This window comes from Lissotriton vulgaris, chromosome 10 (assembly GCF_964263255.1).
Source record: "Lissotriton vulgaris chromosome 10, aLisVul1.2, whole genome shotgun sequence".
NCBI classification, from domain to species: Eukaryota; Metazoa; Chordata; class Amphibia; order Caudata; family Salamandridae; genus Lissotriton; species Lissotriton vulgaris.
This window is the reverse complement of record NC_141698.1, coordinates 197,087,664-197,107,062: the sequence shown is the minus strand read 5'-3', so window position 1 is coordinate 197,107,062 and position 19,399 is coordinate 197,087,664. Positions and strand designations below refer to the sequence as shown.

General features: G+C 47.2%; 1 protein-coding gene across 1 annotated transcript in view; it reads right to left on the bottom strand.

Moving 5' to 3' along the window:
- The window catches only part of SMG1 (SMG1 nonsense mediated mRNA decay associated PI3K related kinase), a 1,828,328-nt gene that overhangs the window by 108,788 nt on the left and 1,700,141 nt on the right, over positions 1 to 19,399 (bottom strand). Inside the window, exons 59-60 of the mRNA XM_086940872.1 lie at positions 8,367 to 8,578; positions 8,161 to 8,267 (exon numbers count right to left, since the gene is read on the bottom strand). Of these exons, the coding sequence (XP_086796998.1) occupies positions 8,161 to 8,267; positions 8,367 to 8,578 (319 nt within the window). The remainder of the gene's footprint in view (positions 1 to 8,160; positions 8,268 to 8,366; positions 8,579 to 19,399) is intronic.

The window sequence follows — 19,399 nt, the reverse complement described above, 5'->3', positions numbered from 1 at the left end:
TCTCCAGTGTTGGGTGCTGAAAGAGGAAATGTGGGTCCTCCCGGAATGGGTCTGTTTCGTTGGGCTATTTGCTGTTGACATGAAGGCAACATTATCAATCAATCAGGGGGTTTATAAAGCGCGCTACCCACCCGTGAGGGTCTCAAGGCACAGGGGAGGTGGGGGGGGGCAAGCTCAGGATCAATCGAAGAGCCCCGTCTTGAGGGCCTTCCTGAATGTGTGCAGGGTAGGGGAGCGTCGGATGTTCACAGGGAGCTCATTCCAGGTCTAGGCTGCTATGTAGGAAAAGGCTTTCCTGCCTGCTCTGTTTCTGCAGATGCTGGGAACCTCTGCCAGGGCGAGGTCAGCGGAGTAGAGGTTCCTCATGGGTACGTGGAAGGAGACTCTTGTTGAGGTAATTGGGTCCGATGTTGAGGGATTTGTAGGCATGGGTGAAGAGTTTGAAGGGGACGTTCTTCTTGACCAGGAGCCAGTGAAGGTCTCGTAGGTGTTGGGTCATGTGTTCGTGATGTGGTGTTCTGAGGATGAGTCTGGTTGCAGCGTTCTGGATGGTTTGTAGTTTGTGTAGAAGAGTTCTGTTGATTCCGGCGTAGAGGGCGTTGCCGCAGTCCACTCTGCTGTTTATGAGCGTGTGGGTGATGGTCCTTCTATAGTGGGGGGGGGGGGATCCATTTGAAGGTCTTGCGGAGGATGAGAAGGCAGTTGAAACTGGTGGAAGCGATGGCGTTGATATGGCGGTTCATAGAGAGGCAGGAATCGAGGATGATGCCGAGGTTTCGTACATGGTCTGTAGGTGGGGGTGGATTCCCAAGGGCAGAGGGCCACCAGGTGTTGTCCCAGGCGGAGGTGCAGGGTCAGAGGATGAGGACATAGGTTTTCTCGGAGTTGAGCTTCAGGCAGCCGTCTTTCATCCAGGCTGGGACGTTATTCATTCCTTCCTGGAAGCAGAGTCTGGTGTCTTCGGGATTCTTTGTGAGTGTGAGGATGAGTTGGGTGTCGTGGGCTTAGGATACTATGCTAAGCCCATGCTGTCTGACAATGGCGGCCATATAGATGTTGAAGAGCATGGGGCTGAGCGACGATCCTTGCGGTACTCTGCAGTTGATAGTTGACACACCACTCAGGAGAAGGTACGGAGACCGGGGGATGACTGGGAGAGAGCGGGGCATCCAACTGCAACTGGACAGTAGTGAAAGGGCCCCACCCGGTCATACGCAAGCTTGGGGCGGGAGGCAGCGGTCCTGCTCCCCCTTTGGCCGACCGGCACTGTGGAGGGGGAGGACCAGGAAGGTGCGCTGAGTGGCATCTTGCAGCGGCCCGCATTGAGTCACTGGCCCTTCGGGGAAGTGGATGTCTCCACCGTTATGCATCATCTAGAACAGACCCTTCCAAGTACAGCATGAGAGACGCATTACGAATATCTATAATGCCAGACTCTAAAATGGTGAGGGGACAGGGTGAATCCAGTCCTACACAACTAAATAAACATGAACTCTGGCGCAGCGAGGATCGTCTCCCCACCACTCTTCACAGAGTGGAATACATGGCCTATTACAATCTTGGACAGGACACTGGGGATCTGTAGACAGGGTGGGGAGTAGCCCTCCATCAAACATTGCAGATCGGGATGGTGCACCCCTGAAAAGAGAAGGCAGCCTGAGTGTACAATAATAAAGCAGTGCGCACACCCTACCAACAATAACTAAGTCCAGTACCTGGGCTCAGGTGCCATGCTGTGAAAGAGTGGAGACAATTGAAAGCCCAAAACAATGGGCAAATGAGACGGTAAGTAATCCAAACTAACCCTTGAACACCGTAAATCGGCAATGGGGCAGGGACAGAAGCGAGACCCAGAGACGATGGAGGGTACCGACCCGAGCCAGCAGCTGGAAGAGGATGATATGAACTCTCTATTAGTGACGATGAAACGCAGCCTCACCTCAATTGAATCAAAAGTGAACACCATGTGCACACACATGGGCTTTATCACGCAAAAATTGGAAAAACAATACAGCAGGGTAGGAGAGGTCGAACATAGAATCTCGGACCTAGAGGACACAACTTCCCAGAGAAGCAAACAAGTGAACAAAATGGATCCTGAAAGTAATAGCGGCTAAAAATGAAGATTTGGAAGCCAGGTCCAGGAGGAATAATATACGCATCCTGGGAGTAACCGAATCTGCTAACACAGGGAAAATAGAGGAATACGTGGCACAAATGTTGACCACTAGCTTTGGGAAAGAAGTTTTCTCCCTGCTGCAGATAGTGGAAAGAGTGCATAGAACAACCCTTGTGGCTCAGAACATGTACCAACTGTGGACAAGTGCAGTACTACTGGTATTTTGCAATAATGGGATATTTATTTGGTTTGTTATGAAGACACGTTGGACCCTTAGAGGGTTATCGGGAGGAGGGGTAGTTCACGGCAAGTTAGGGGAGCTGCTGTTGGTGGGTGGGAGCTGCTGTTGGTGGGTGGGAGGAGGGGTAGTAGAAGGCACAGCGTACATAGAGCTGTTAAGAGTGCAAATCGAGGTATGCACCTAGACCAAGGCAACAGCAGACCCAGGAAGGTCATTGAAACAACAGCAGATTAAAACTACTTGGAAGTTAGTGAGCAGCAGATGGGCCTGAATTTTGTGATGTGGAATATCCGGAGGTTGGGAGGCCCGCGTAAGAGATGATGTAGCCTGGCCTACTTAGATAGGCACCATATACACATAGCCATGCTGCAGGAAACGCACACAGCCCCCGAAACGAATCCCACATCTGCTGCGAGATGGGTATCACACAGATATTTTTCACCATACTCCTCATATTCAAAGGGAACAGCCAACCTCATTAAGAAAAACACGACATACGCCGCAGAGGGAGCTATAAATGATCCCCGATGGAGGTATAGTGTGATATGTGGGAGGCTGCCATCACCTTCAGTCACATTAGCGAACTGGTATGGGCCCAACATAGATGTCAAATCATTAATTGCCTCTCTGGGGGGCCAAGGGGGGCATTCACATAAGCAAAGGCTCCTCTCATATTTGGGGAGGCGATTTCAACATTACTATACAACCAGAGCTTGACCGCTCTGATCCCCAGCCACATCATAACACAATAGCTCAACGACAATTGCAGCAGATTATAGAAGAGTAAAGACTAATTGACATGTGGCGGACGCTCAACAGACATAGACACATAGGGAGGGAACCTAACTACGCAGTGCATTCCAGCTGGGCTCGGCTGGACTTTTGGCTGGTCTTCAGAGGAATTGCGAATCGGATAACATGCACACAACACCTAGCGTGCACATACTTTAATCATTCCCCGGTGTATAGGCAGATGTCTCCATCATTTTAATTTCCTGCATAGGATGTACTATTCCCAGCATGGTTACATCGATATAATTTAAAACCAACTGACAACTGTGAAAGATGCGGGCGGGAGGTGCAGACTTCCTTCACCTAACCTGGATATGCAGATCTATTTCGAAGTACTGGGAGAAGGTGGGAGAGGCCCTATCCCAGATGGTGGGAATGCAGATATGCCTCACACTGCTTATCAGGCTACTTGGGTATACAGAAAAAGTGGAAATATCAGCTAGGTGATTTGTGGAACTTAGGCTGCTTATGGCCAAGCGCAGAGTAGCATGCAGGTGGGGATGGGACAGGGCCCCTAAGTTTAAGGAATGGTTGCAGGATCTGGTATATTGCCAGGAACAACTTACCACATATGCAGAATTATTACCACTAATCTTCAGACTTGAGACATATGGGGACCCCTCAAGGCATACCTTATGCTATCCACACAAGCAATGGAAGCTCGGCAAGACCCCTCACACCTTGCAAAATTATAATTAAGGCTCCCAGTTTTCCGTTTTTACAGATAAATACAGACAGAAAACAGATGTTTCTTGTCTGTATTTTTTTTTAAATACTTTAAATTGTGCTTCCAATGAGTGACTTTCCATGCGGCCTGCTGTGAATTCCAAGATAACAGATGGACAGATAGACAGCACAGGGAATTAAAAAACAGGTTAAGAAATCGTTAAATACAGGCATTTATTAAAATAAATTTACAGTAAATTGCTAATATTTACCTATGGGTGTAGTGTTTTGCTATATTTGGCTGCTGAATTTGCTAAAATCCGACAGGCATCAAAGTATGAGTGCATGTTAATCCGTTAAATAAATGTGGAGATGTACCAACTTTGACTCCACTTATTCACAAACTACAAAATAAATATGGATAAATACCAATAAAGATGGCCAAAAAATAAATATGGATTAATACAGATGGAAATGTTAAAAAAATAAATACCAACACACTGGGAGCCCTAACGATAATGCTGCCTAGATACCCCCTAGATATGGCAGAAATCAGGTAGTCCCAGAATAGAGGTACCAACACCAGGTGCAAAACGCTAGTATAGAATGTATGAGGGTTTTTGATTTTTCAGGAAGTTAGAGATCCCGTTAAGACGCGAAGAAAGCTAGAACAGATTGATGAATTCAGTACACAACAGGTTAAGGAGTTTTCATCACCTGATACAGCACACAACGCTGACATTTCTCAAGAACGTACCAATGACATTTAGACTTGACCAAACTCATTAAGAGTGGCCCCTGAGGAAGGTACCGTTTGGGTACCGAAATGCATCGGGCACGCAATTAAGATGTGTTATGTGCGAACATTGTTTGTAATTTTGAAAAAGAATCATGATAATTGATCTTATGTATATATTGTGTTCACAGAATTTAATGTGATTGATTAATAACATGTGATTTAAAACATGAACTTTTGATGAAACCAAGAGAAATTAAATGAATGAAAAGTGATTAATAAATGTTTTGATTTAGTTTGAAAAAAATTAGAAGGTGTGAGATAACACCACGTGAACAGTGCATGACTGGACTATCTTTCTGGCTAGTCTTAACCATTGAGATGTGTAGGTGACATATCAAGAATTATACTGCTCTATAAATATGAACAAACCATACTTTACCAATTCGCTAGTGCTATGTAATAATTTGTTGTTAAATATGAAAATGCAAATAAAAAGAAATTAAAAAAAAAAAACGTTTGCCACTGCAGATAAACATACACACCAACAACTGAAAGAAAAATCTCGGTGCTCTGGGAGTGCAATTAATATCCCAGTTTCTAAATAACAAAGAGTAAACACAAACTAGGAATAGGAAGGAAGATTTGAGCAAGTTAAGACTTATATTTTAAGTGGCAGCATAGGAAAGGATTTAGAATATCTCCCTGGACGGTACCGACTAGTCTCCACAAGGCTACTCCCCTTTAAATGTCTGATATTCAAGGAATGGGTGTGTGATCGTGTCTATCTGAGTTAAAGGGATGCTGGGCTGAACGCATGATAAGCACCGGACTTCTGGGGCAGAAAGGATAATCGTGGGGTAAGCACCTATACCTGGGACCAAACCATGATATACTAGATAAGAAATGTATTGCGCTATATACTGTTATATTACTACATTGCATTATTGCAACTAGTATATTTGGATGAAAACTGTATATGGACATTGAGCAGATGATAAATTTGGTGCTAATCTGTCGTCTTATTGTATTTAAATAAAAGTTTTACAAATTGAAGATAATTTGTAACGGCAAAGGTTGAAATCAACCATTTGTTATAGGAGGGTAGCAAAATACAGTTCTGTTCTGTACAAGCACTGGTCAACTTTTCTGTGACATAGTGATGGTTAAGAGATAGCATGCTCGAAGTGCTCAGATGTTTATTACAGTTCTAAGAAATACTTCATACAATGTTTTATTGCTTATGCTTTGGAGTATGTGGAGATTTTTTCTGAGATCACATATGTCATTGCTGACAATATTCTGGTTACCAATGGCCTAACAATGTTAAATAGTTGGCATTTTAGGTGACATTATTGCTGTCCACGGCTTAATAGTTTTCCCTCTGTGCCATATAATGGCCATCCTTGGGGATATTCTGGGAATCTATGGTGCAAAACTGGCTCGCACCAAACACATTGTGAGTATTTTTCACAACACTCTGCCTATACTTTTCATTAAAGAGGTCCTTCCTCAGCATACACAGGCCATTCTTAGCTTTTCTTTTATTGGTTTTAAGAATATAAGCAGACAGTACAATAAGACAACATCAGAATAGCATACATAATAATGTTAAAGATTTCCAGTTTATACACCAGCACGGTGGCAGTCAATCACATCCATCTTCTCATGCATGCAGTCATACATGTCACCCTCACCCCAGGAATCAGTGACCCGGTGGCTCTGGCCACAGTTCTTGTAACACTGCGAATATAATAGACTGATGAGGGGGTCTCAGTGTCGTGATTTAGTAAGGGCTCAATGTCTGTCTACAACCTACTAAGTCATGCCCCCCACATCCCGGCATATTTCCTGGGACATCCCCTTGCACTATTGAGCACTTTCTCAGGTTTTGAGCTTATATCCATACCTTGCCTCTATTTATTTCTATGTGGGGGGTATTTTATCCCTCCATTTCTTTGCTATGTCTCTTTTGGCAAGTAAGTATCCTAAATGCTTAAGTAGAGTTTGAGCTGCCCTACCGCCAACCAAGCATAGCCATGAACACACTGCATTCCTGTTGACATGTAGGGTAGCCTTACCATAACCATATGTTTACCTTGCTATATTGTGGGTATTCCAGGCAATATTTTTGACTCTCCTAAGCTTAACAGCGGACACTCCGTGCCATAGTCTGTGCATTCTTGGTGATACTCTTGCTATCCTTGGCCTAGTTGATCTTTAACATAATGTTGGTTTTCACTTAAAAAAACACAAGTGATGAAAATCCCTGATTTTAAATGACAATAGATGAAAATGAAATGCATAATTAGGTCTATGTTTGGCAGAAACACATACAAGCCCTTGGTGCAAAAAAGCGGATATTTGTTGATCAAATATGTATTCAATATTTTGACACCGACATAAAAAACCTTTCATGAAAAGGACCCATTTCTGTATGTAGGGAAAGCCTTTGTTTACTCAAAATGAACATTTTGCTTTTGATTGTGTGATTTCTGGATTTTCACAAGCTTTCAAGCTGTTGGTTAACACAAAAGTAATCCATTTTAGAAATATATTTAAAGATGGTATCTGTATGATAAATCAGGTTGAGTTTGGATACATTTTGATTACTTGATAACATAGGGTACTGACTGATATGGCTTTTAATGTATTGTATTAAAGCACTTCATCATTTGTATTGATTAAACTTTCATTGGAACAATTATTACTGTTTTCTTTTAATCATAAAAGAGCAGAGAAACCCATCGCTGTCTGATCCTGTAAGCACTATGTAAATGAGCAGTACCGCTCATAAATCTAAGGAGTAGTGTAAAGACTGGAGTAGTTGTGTGGAGACTGTGATTAAGGTAATGTTAACTCCCCTGCTCCTCCCTAGTAGATTTTTCATCATAGAATGTGTAAGAATTTATTTGGAAAGGGAAAGTAAAAATAAGTGAACACAAATGCTGAATATATTTTGAAAAATGGTAGCCCACATGATTGTGCGCAATCATATTATTTTATCTGCCTGTAAAACGTAACTCAAACCACAAATTGTACGGAAATATCCACGGTGTGGCCATATTTAAAATTAAATGCACACCACAAACGTATTAGCATATTTCATTACAGCTCATTGACAACCTCTGCAACTTTTTATCAGTTTACGTTAAACTGTAAAATCTACCACTTTATGTTAATTTCTTTGGGTAGGGTGTGGTTTGAACCCCACCCACAATTGTGACTAAAAGGGTGGCTAACTAGTTTCACCCTAGTCCAATTTGAGACCGCGATTTACACTCAACCACTGCTCAAGCACGGTTTAATAAGAAATATACTCCTGCCAAATAAATACGGCATTCCACCAGAATTGTCACATTTAGCCTATGAATTTTGGATGCATCATCGCAAATCTTGCTTTTCTGTTTTCTTTTTAAAATCCAACATGTCTATCGTCAATATAAGTCAGATTTTGCTCCACCCGAGCCCAAGGTCCCCTAGATTTAAGTACATTTTGAAGCTTAGAGAATGACATTGTTTCAGCAAATGATTATAGATGACTGATTCTTCATGATTAAGATGTCTTTATAGAAAATGCTCATTTCAAAAATTAGAGAAAAATACCTGCAGCAAAGCTGGGCTGATAAGTAGCAGATGATGTTGGGCTTGAACATTCATTAGATGCATCCGTGACCAAGGGAGATGCAAAACTCACGAGAGTGTTGTAGATACTAAAAACAAAAAAATAAAAGAGAAAAAGATCACTCACGTATTCATGTTTTGTTTAATAAAAAATATTTTCACAGAGCTACAAGGAAAATAGTATTTACCTCTGACTCTGAGATTTTAGCTCTTTTAATGTTGGAATGATTTCCTGCAGCATTTCAACATGTTCCTGGCTGCGCGCCTGGCCCATAGACTGCACTAGAGTAAACAGTACAGTTTGGATATTGTCTTGCCAAGATTTGTATTCACCTAGGAACTGTCTGACACTTTTTTCAAATGGAACATCTTCTCCATCTGCCAAAGCAGCCTCTTCATCCTAGAGCAAAGAAAGAGGACACATTACGAAAATGAACAATTGGATTTTCAAGTTGTCTGCTAAATAGTGTCAACCTTAAAAACCATTAAAGAAAGTATGTGATAATTAAACTTTTCATACAATTTACTAAAGATAGCAAAGTAATTGCACAGGAATATATTTTAAATATTTTTAGTGAAAGCACTGATCAGTTGCAATATGTGGTGGCCCTTTATGGGCCAGCGCCACTGAATCCACCAGTTGAGTCAAGTTTTTCCAGTGGTGTGGGCTTTTACTTAAGGGACTAGTAGCACCAATTCCTATTGGGATCTCCTGATTCAATCAATGAGACTCCTGCACCATAACAGGTTTAAAGATTGTTCCAATACTTATGGAATTAGGGTGAAACTCTTTAAGGCAAACATCTACTGCAGCTTCGCACACCAACCCAGTCCCAGGGAACTCACTGCTAACCTACTCACCAGCAACCAAGACTGCCACCTAACCGAATGGACAACCCTCACCTAAAACCACAGCAGCAATCAGCTGGACCGTCCACTTAGGGGCCCTAACGGACCCATACCCCACTACATCTACAGTCTGGGAACATAACCAATCAGCACCCTCCTGACCCACATTATCAAAACCTCCATCACGCCTGCCACTTTCCTGGATGAATGGAAACTTGCAGAAATCAATGTCCTCCTCAAGAAACCCACAGCCACCAACGATTCAACTGAGCTAGTTCCGAGCCATCTTCCCTCTTCCCTATCCAGCCAAAGTGATTGAGAAGGCAATCAAAAAGCAACTCACAACATACCTTGAACTTCACCAACGCAGTGGCTTTGATTACTTCTCATGTAGACTACTGCTATGCCTTATATCTGAATATCAACAATTTTTCATTTCACAAGCTTCAGGTTATTCAAAATGCTACTGCACGTCTTATTTTAAACACCCCATAACATCTTTCAGTTGCAGAAGACCTTCAGGTCCTTCAATGGCTTCCAGTATGGAAGCGAGTGTTTTTTAAAGCACTATGCAGTTTTTCTGCCACTGCACCAAAAGGGACTACAGCTTATTTGGTCATGTTGTCAGTGGTGTGTGCCCAATAGGCCACTCAGATTGGTAACGAGTAGGAAGGTGGTGGGCCCTAATATCCGCAAAGCCAGGTTGGGGCAGATGTTTTTTCTCCTACGCTGCAGCGAAATTGTGGAACACCTTACCTGCTCACATTTCTGAAACAGGAATACTGTTGGCTTTACATAAACACCTCTGAACCTGGCTCTTCTCCCTCTAGTTCTCTGGGTCAATGTGAATCCCCCTCCTTCAGGGTTAGGCATATGTTCTTTGACTGGCTTAGCACTTTGACACCCTCGAGTTTAGTGTGCTTAATGACAAGTTACTTACCTTCGGTAACAATATAGCTGTAAGAAACATAGGTTAGTTATAGATTCCTTACCTTAGAATTGCCCCAGGTGTCAGACTGGATCCAGAAAGTTTTTTGTCAGCAGTACCTCTGCGTGTCGAAAGGTGGTGTCGGTTGGCTTAGCATCAGTCGTTGGTGTTGTGGTCACCGGGATGACGTCGCAGCAGCTACTTAGCTGCCCTCACTCGCGGATGTCAGTTCTGTAAGCAACTTGTCACGCTAGAAATGCAGAACAATGCAAGACACTGACCACTGGTGCACAAAACTAGGGCCCCAAAAGGATGTCCTTAACCCTAGAAATTAGTTCACAGAACGGGGAGGATGGGTGGGACAGTAAGGAATCTATAACAGACCTATGTTTCTTACAGATATATCGTTACCGAAGGTAAGTAACTTGTTCATCTGAAAGAAACATGTTAGTTATAGATTCCTTACCTTAGAATAGATACCCCAGCAATACCAACCCTGGAGGTGGGTCGGCGAACCAAGATCAAACCAGAAAGTACTGGAGAACAGAACGGAAAAAGAAGCTGTCTCTCCGGACTGGACTGTCAAGGCGTTAGTGTTTCGAGAATGTGTGCAACAAAGCCACCGTAGCTGCCTGACATGTCATTTAGAGGAACTCCTCGTCCCAAAAAAGTAGTTGCTGCCATCGCCCTAGTGGAATGGGCACGCAGCCCCACTAGAAGCTCATTATTTGCCAGAGAATAGCAGGCTTTGATACACAAGACAACCCATCGGGAGATAGTCCACTTGTGTACGGTCGACCTTATTTGGCGCCCACGTAGCCAAAAAAAGGAGCTGGTTATCCACTCGGAACTGTTTAGTGCGATCCAAATAAAAGAAAAGTGCACATTTTAGGTTAGATGGTGGAGCCTCTCTTCCTCTTTCGAAGAATGCGGAGGCGAGAAAAAAGGTAGAAAAAGTGATGGTCTGCCTGAAGTGAAAGGCAGTGAAACCTTAGGAGGGAAGAATGGAAGCGTCCTGAGAACTACCTTGTCCGGATGGACAGACAGGAAAGGAGGATTGGATGCTCACTCACTCTTCTGGCAGATGTAATGGCTACCAGGAATGCAGTTTTAAGCTTCAGAAATCTCAAAGGACAGTTGTGAAGCGGCTCAAAGGGAGCGCACATTAAATAGGTTAAGGCTAGATTCAGGTCCCACTGAGGCATAACATAGGGAATAGGAGGAAAGAGATGAGTTATGCCTTTCAAGAAACGATTAACAACCGGGGACTTGAAAAGAGAAGGCTGATCTGGCAGCCGAAGGAAGGCAGAGATGGCCAAGAGATAGCCTTTGATAGTGCCCAGAGCCCTGCTGGGCCAAAGAAAGGAGATACAAGAGAACCTCGGAAAGAGGGGCAGAAAGGGGTTCCACAGACTTTGCTGTGCACCATGCCACAAATTTGTTTCACCGGCAGGCGTATACCATCTTAGTGGAGGAATGCCTGGCTGCCAAGATTACATAAACTTCGGGAGGCAGGTCAAAAGACGTCAACTGCCTCTGCTCAACCTCCACGCAAGGAGGTGGAGGCTGGACAGGTTCGGGTGGAGGACCGTCCCCTGTTGCTGCGACAGAATATCCTCCCGAAGAGGGGACAAGTCAGATCTTTGGCCATGTTGAGCAGATTGGGATACCAGACTCTTGAGATCTGGACGCAATTGGACAAATTACTGTGATGCTGCGCCCACTGGAACTTCAGGTCCCACTGCAGATCCGGCATATGCCACCCACCCTGCATGAGGCTATGAGGACCAGCAGCCTCAGGGTCTTCCTGACCGAAATCCGAGATAGAGGCTGAAAGATTGGAATCCTAGCAAGAATATCCCAGACTCGCTGTTCAGGAGGATAAACCCGAAACCACGTCATGTCCAGAACCGCTCCGATGAAGAGGAGATTCTGAGAGGGAATTAGGTGTGACTTCGGTACATTGATGGAGAACCCCAGCGAACGCAGCAGGTTGGCCGTAGTCTGGAGGTGGGAGGCGACTGCCTGGGGTGAGCCCGCCTTCAACAATCAGACGTAGAGATAGGGGAAGACTAGAACCCCTGATCTGCGCAGATGAGCTGCGACCACAGCCATCACTTTCGTGAACACCCGAGGGGTGCTGGTAAGGCCAAAGGGGAGCACGGTAAACTGAAAGTGCTCTTGGCCTACGTGAACCGCAGGTAACGCCGGCAGTCCTGCAAGTCCAACGCTACCATCCAGTCTCCAGGGTCGAGGGCAGACAAGACCTGAGCAAGCGTCAACATATTGAACTTCTCCGTCCGGACGAAGTGGTTGACGTTCCTGAGATCCAAGATAGGACGCAGGGCCTGGTCCTTCTCGGGTACCAGAAAGTAGTGGGAGTAACAACCTATTTCTGGGACAGGAACGCGCTCCCTTGGCCAAGAAAGCCATAACTTCCCGTTGGAGAAAGCCTAGGTGATCCTCCGACATGCAGTGGTATTGAGATGGCATGGCTGGAGGGGTAGCCTCGAAGGGGAGGGTGTAGCCCCTTTAGACTATCTGCAAAACCCACCTTTCCGACGTGATGGTGCGCCAGTATAGGAGGTGTTGGCGGACCCTGCCGCCCACGGGCATTTGATGGCCTGATAAGTCAGACTAAGAAGGCTTGGAGGCTGCTGCAGAGGGGGAGTTGGTGGACTAGCCCGCCCGCTGGCCCCCTGAACCACAGCAGTAGTTCCCACGTCCCCGGCCGCAAGAAGATTGGGAAACTTGCTGCCGCCTGTGGCTCTGGGCAGGACGTAGTGGGACACCCCTTCCGTAGCAACAAAAAGGGCGAAAAGTTGACTGCACAGGGAGGCTGGAGAGCCCCAAGGACTTGGCCGTAGCCCGTGAGTGTTTGGAACGCTCTAGAGCGTTGTCCGCTTTGTTGCCAAAAAGGTGACGGCCATACAAGGGCATGTCCAGGAGGGTATTTTGGACATCCCTCGAAAAGCCAGTCGATCTCATCCAGGTGTAGTGACGAAGGGCTACTGACGTGGAAGTTGCCTGCCCAGAGAGTCGGCGGTATCCAGCCCACAACGGATGGCAAAATTTGCTGCATCCCTCCCGGCGGCAACAGCCTGGGAGAGCACTGTCCAGACCTCCTCCGTACATTAAGGCAGCACCTGTGCAACCGTGCCCCACACAGAGTGGGAATAACTGCCTAATTGACATGCCATGTTTACCGACCGCAGTACCAAGCTGGCGGAAGAAAAAATCTTCTGCCCAATATGTTCCAGCTTCTTTAATTCCCTTTCCAGTGGAGTGGTAGGGTGGTAGGGAAAGCGTTCTTGTAAGTGGAGGCTTGGACCACCAAGCTGTCCGAGGTGGGGTGTTGGGAGAGCAAAGTTGGGTCGCCTGGTGCCAGGCAGTGGCGTCGGGCAATCATCCTATCCACGGGAGCCCCTGTGTTGGGCCTGGACCAGGTGTCCAAAAGAACATTGGTTAGCGCCTCATTAAACGGCAGTAGGGGCTCCGAAGAGCTCGCAGCCGGCTGAAGCACCCCTCTCAGGAGGTTAGTCCTGACAGCTACCGTATGTAGCTCAAGTTTGAGAGCCTCTGCCCCATTTCGCAACACCACTTCATATGAGACTCCCTCCTCCGTAGCCACGGTAGGAGGAGACAACATGCCACCGGCACAGGAGGTGTCTAGACCACTGGCATCCCCCAGTTTCTCACTCCAATCCTACTCAGAGTCTAGCTGATCAGTCAGTGGGTCACCTGACCCCCTCCCAGTCCTCCTCCTCACCCTCTGGGTGCCAATCTGGCCAAAAGAGTGAACAGGGGCACAAAAACCCCCCTCTGCACCCGATCCGGAGTCGGGTGGCGCCGGATACGGTGTCGGGCGACGCCGGACCGACTCCACGTCAGGATGGAGGCCGGCATCGACCAGGCGGGGGGCATGCCCGGCGTCGGCTGCTGTAGGGGTGCTGGAGGAGGTGGCACCGGTGGAGGTGTTATAAGGTCAAACAGCGCCGATCTGGATCTAGGCCTGGATCTAAGGGGGGCCTGTGGTGCCAAAGCCGTGGGAGAAGGCCTAGGCCCCCATAACGAGCCACGGCCGAAGGTGCGCCGGAGGGTTCAGGCTGCCCAAAGAGGGCGTGCATCACCTTGTAAAATTTACGAAGCTGGGCAGGAGTCGCCCCGGGAAGCCCGAAATCAATTCTTCGGGCTTCGTGCGCGAGGGGCACCGCCTGCATCCTCGACGCGTCAGCTGACTGATGGGGGAGAAGTCGAAGAGCGACACTACTTCTTCTGATGCTTAGATACCCGACCCAGAGAGCGAAGATTTGGAAGACTTGGAAGAGGGATGATGGCTCCGCAACTGGTCCCTCGACCTCTCTCGCGACTGGGACCTCGAAACGGTGCGATGCTGACTGCCGGCGCTAAAGAAGCTTTCGGGACCGCTCCCGCAAAGCCTTCGGAGGCATGGACCGGCAGTGGGAGCACGACTTGGGGTCGTGGTTGCGCTATGGGGAAAAAATAACCGACATCAGTCGACTACAGGAACAGCATGCCTTTAAGCTGGGCATCCCTACGTGCACCAGGAGTCGTAGACTAAAAAAAAAAAAAACGCTGACAAACATCGCTCAATAAGTTAAGTTAAAAAGTGAATGGAGGTACCACTCTTTCCGGATCTACGCTGGCTGGTGTAAAAAAAGAAAGAACAGATGTCAGCACACGAGGGCGGTGGCTAAGTAGCTGCCGCAACGTCATCCCGGCGACCACAAAGACAATGGCGAACGCGGAGCCGACCAACGCCACCTTTCGACGCTCAGAGGTACTGCTGACAAAAACCATTCCGGATCCAGTCTGATGTCCGGGGGTAATTCTAAGGTAAAGAATCTAGAACTAACATGTTTCTTTGAGATAAATTCTTTTTTCATTTAATTTTTTTCAAAACTCAATTAGGATGCAGAAGGAAACACATAACCGAAACAGCACTCATCGTGGCCACTAATGACATTAAAATCATCCTGGACCAGGGAGAAACAGCGGCCCTTATCCTGCTCGACTTCTCCGCAGCTTTCAACACTGTCCCCCATAACAGACTCATCAGAAGACTCCACAAGACTGGCATACTAGGATCCACTCTCATATAGATTTGTTCCTTCTTCAGAGGAAGTTCCCATAGGGTCAGACTGCCACCCTTCACATCAGAGACTAAGAAATTGATATGCAGAGTCCCACAGGGATCGTCCCTCAGCCCAACCCTTTTCAACATATACATGACACCACTCACCAACATTATCTGATTACAATACATCACTGTCATCTATTACAATGATGACACCCAACTCATCCTCTCCATGGCTGACAAGACAACCACCACCAGAACCAACTTCAGTAACTGCATGACCATGGTAGCAGATTGGATTTGAACCAGCTGCATGTAGCTCAATGCTGACAAGACAGAAGTACTGGTTTTCGACAACAAGACCTCCCCATGGAACTCCATCCGGTGGCTTTCTGAGCTAGGACCAAATCCTACATGACATGCAAAAAAACTAGGGATCATACTAGACAACAAGCTCAACATGACGGCTCAACATGACGGCTCAAGTCAATGCAGAGAGCACCTCCTGCTCCCACATCCTGCAAAAGATCTTCAATGTTTGCCTGAGAACACCTGAGTAGCCCAAGTCACACGAGCACTCATCAATAGCTGGCTGGACTACGGCAACACTATATGCCAGTATCTCCAAACAACTCCTACAGGAATGAACAGAATAATCCAAGCACTCAGGTTATAATAAAGAGTCAATGTTCATTATGACAGTAAGTGATGTAAAGTGCACTTTAAGTCTCCTCTCCTTGATGCTCTACTTTAGCCAACATTTTGGAATACATTGATATTATGGCCTTTGATCCCGGCGACACAGAGTTGGTTTTTCAGACATAGAAACCAACATATTTTGATTGAGTGGCTTTCTACCGATACATTAGCCCTGTAGAAGTCAAGATATTTCTAGCGTATCGGCAAAAGACGTGTTGGCTGAACCATACTATTGGCTATACCGTTGTATGTTGGCAGTACATATTGATGGGATTTTACATTGGCTGTGTGGAACTTTAATAGCCTTGTTTGTGAAAAAGTATGGACTGCACCTCCTTTGAACAGAACAGATGAATTGGATTAAAGCACAAGTTACTACTTGTGTAACGATATATCTGTAAGAGACATTAGTTAGTGATAGATTCCTTACCTTAGAATATCCCCAGGCGTCAGACTGGATCCGCAAAGTTTTGCGTAGCAGTACCCTTGCGCGTCGGTAGGCGTCGTCTGCGGCTCCGCGTCCGTCGTCGTCGGCGCCGTGATGACGTCGTCGGAGTACTTAGACGCCGCCTCCGCGTGCTGACGTCAGTTCTTAGCCACAGCTTTTCCGCGCCAGAAGCGCAGAGCCATGACAAAAACCGACACTGGTGCCAAGAAACTAGGGCCCTGAAAGGGGATGACCTTAACCCTAGATATCGGTTCGCAGAATGGGGAGGATGGGTGGGTCGGTAAGGAATCTATCAAAAACTAATGTCTCTTACAGATATATTGTTACACTAGTAACTTGTGCATCTGAAAGAGACACGTTAGTGATAGATTACTTACCTTAGAATAGATACCCCAGCAATACCATCCCCGTGGTGGTGGGTCTGCGAACCAATATTTACACCAGAAAGTCCTGGAGAACGGAACGGCCGAAGTAGCCGTCCCTCCGGTCCTGACTGTCCAGGCAGTAGTGCCTTGCAAACGTGTGCAACGAGGCCCACGTAGCTGCCTGGCAAATGTCCTGCAAGGGCACACCTCGGCCCAAGGCAGTTGTAGTGGCCGTGGCTCGAGTGGAATGAGCCCTCAGCCCAACAGGGGGTTCCTTCTTAGCCAAGGTGTAACACGCCTGGATGCACATGATAATCCATCGAGAGATGGTCCGTTTGTGCACCGCTTTCCCTTTCTTAGCGCCCGCGTACCCAACAAAGAGTTGATCATCCACCCGGAACTGGCGTGTGCGATCCAGATAGAATGAGAGCGCACGTTTTGGGTCCAGACGGTGGAGCCTCTCCTCCTCTCTCTCGAGGGGTGCGGAGGCGGAAAGAAGGTGGGCAATGTGATGGACTGCCCAATGTGGAAGGCCGTGACCACCTTAGGCAAGAAGGAGGGCCTAGTCCTCAAAACAACCTTGTCCGGATAGACTGAAAGGAAAGGAGGCTTACAAGAGAGGGCCTGGAGCTCACTCACTCTCCTGGCAGAGGTAATGGCCACCAGGAAGGCAGTCTTCAAAGAAAGAAGGCGAAGAGGACAGTTGTGAAGTGGCTCAAAGGGAGCGCACATCAGAAATGTTAGAACCAGGTTCAAGTCCCACTGAGGCATCACAAAGGGAACAGGAGGAAAGGTATGAGTGATGCCCTTCAGGAATCGATTTACGATAGGGGACTTGAACAAAGAAGGTTGGTCAGGCAGCCTCAGAAAGGCTGAAAGAGCCGAAAGATAGCCCTTGATAGTGCCTAGAGCAGAGCCCTGCTGGGCAAGAGAAAGAAGGAAGAGAAGAACCTCAGAGAGAGGGGCATTGAGGGGATCCACAGCCTTTGCTGTGCACCATGCCACAAATCTGTTCCACCTGCAGGCGTATACCGTCTTTGTGGAGGGACGCCTGGCTGCCAGAATGATGTTGCAAACTTCAGGAGTCAAGTCAAATGGCCTCAACTGTCGCCGCTCAATCTCCAAGGATGGAGGTGGAGACTGGACAGGTTCGGGTGGAGGACCGTCCCCTGCTGCTGCGACAGAAGGTCCTCCTGAAGAGGCAGACGAACCGGGGGATCGACTGACATACTGAGAAGCTCGGGATACCAGTACCTTCGTGCCCAGTCCGGAGCCACAAGGATGACTTATGCCCGGTCGCGTTTGATCTTCTTCAGCACTCTGGGCAGAAGAGGTATAGGCGGAAAGGCGTACAACAGACCGCAGCTCCACTCGCGACGAAAAGCGTCTCCGAGAGAGTGCCGCCTTGGAAATTCCAACGCGCAGAACTGATGACATTGCGCGTTCTCTTCAGTGGCGAATAGATCTAACCAAGGCTCTCCCCATCGCAGAAATAGGCCTTGCGCCACGTCCGAGTTCAGACGCCATTCGTGATCCATCGAGCACCGACGGCTGAGTTCGTCCGCCCTGGCGTTCAGAGAACCTCCCAGGTGTTGAACCACCAGAGTCACGCCCTGATGTTCCAGCCATTGCCAGAGACGCAGAGCCTCCTGGCAAAGGGTCCACGACCCCACTCCGCCCTGTTTGTTGCAGTACCACATGGCGGTGGTGTTGTCCGTTAACACCTGCACAGCACTCCCTCGGACAGACGGGAGGAATGCTTTCAGTGCCAGACGAATCGCCCGCAGCTCCAACAGATTGATTTGGAGCCGGGACTCCGCCGGAGACCAAAGTCCTCTGATCTCCGCTGTGAGAAGGTGGCCTGATATGCAGTGCTCACTATTCTAGTGAACACTATGTATCAGTCCAGCAACCCTTATTGATGATTGGTTGTAAGTCAACCTTATAGACCAGCTATCCTAGTAGCGTGGATACGAGCAGTCTAAGGCTAAAGACTCGAGAGGGCGCGTTAAGCCAGCTGTTTACCACACATATACCCCTTGAATACCAAGTGAAAGGACACCACACAAGTGTTATGAAAATAAACAGTTATTTATTTAAAGATCACAACAGCCCTGTACTCTTTATGAGGACAGGGTACTAAGCACAAACCAAAACTCTTACAAAAATACTTAAGTTAGCACAGTATATACAAATGCCCGAGGGGCACGGAAAACCATATACTCTGAAAGTGGAATGCGAAATTCCTAGCAGGTAAGTACAGTACTAATAGCTTTTGGAATCGCTAGGACTTGACTAGGGAATCGTTAGATTATGTCTAGGAGGCCTAGGGGACTCGGGTGCAGTGTGTGCACTCTCACGCGAGATGCGGGACAAAAGTCTATGGTAGCTAGGAATTAGAAAGTTAGTGTTCTCGGGCGAACCCGACCTGGTAGGGAGAAAACGAAAGTAGATTCTGACCCTTGGATAGTGAGGCTATGCTGGGGCACCGAAATGCCGAAGTTACCTAGCCCAGGGGCTGCAGCTGCATAGGTCTGAAAAGACGTCGGGAATCCTCGTAGACGGACCAGGAGCCGGAAGAAAAGATGCTGGCCGGTGACCAGTGAAGAAAGTTCAGTCGGATCCAAGCCTGGATCTTGAAGATAGATGACACCTGAAAGCAGAGGGGACCAAGTTCGAGACTACTAGCCAGTAGTCAGTGGGCACCAGGAGGGCACCGGATGGTAGCCACCTCGACTAGGTGAGTGGGTGACGCTTGACTCGAAGATCTCACGGACCAGGAGGCGTTGTCGGCGACCAGGATGGAGGATCGAGCTGTCCCACGAAGATAGAAG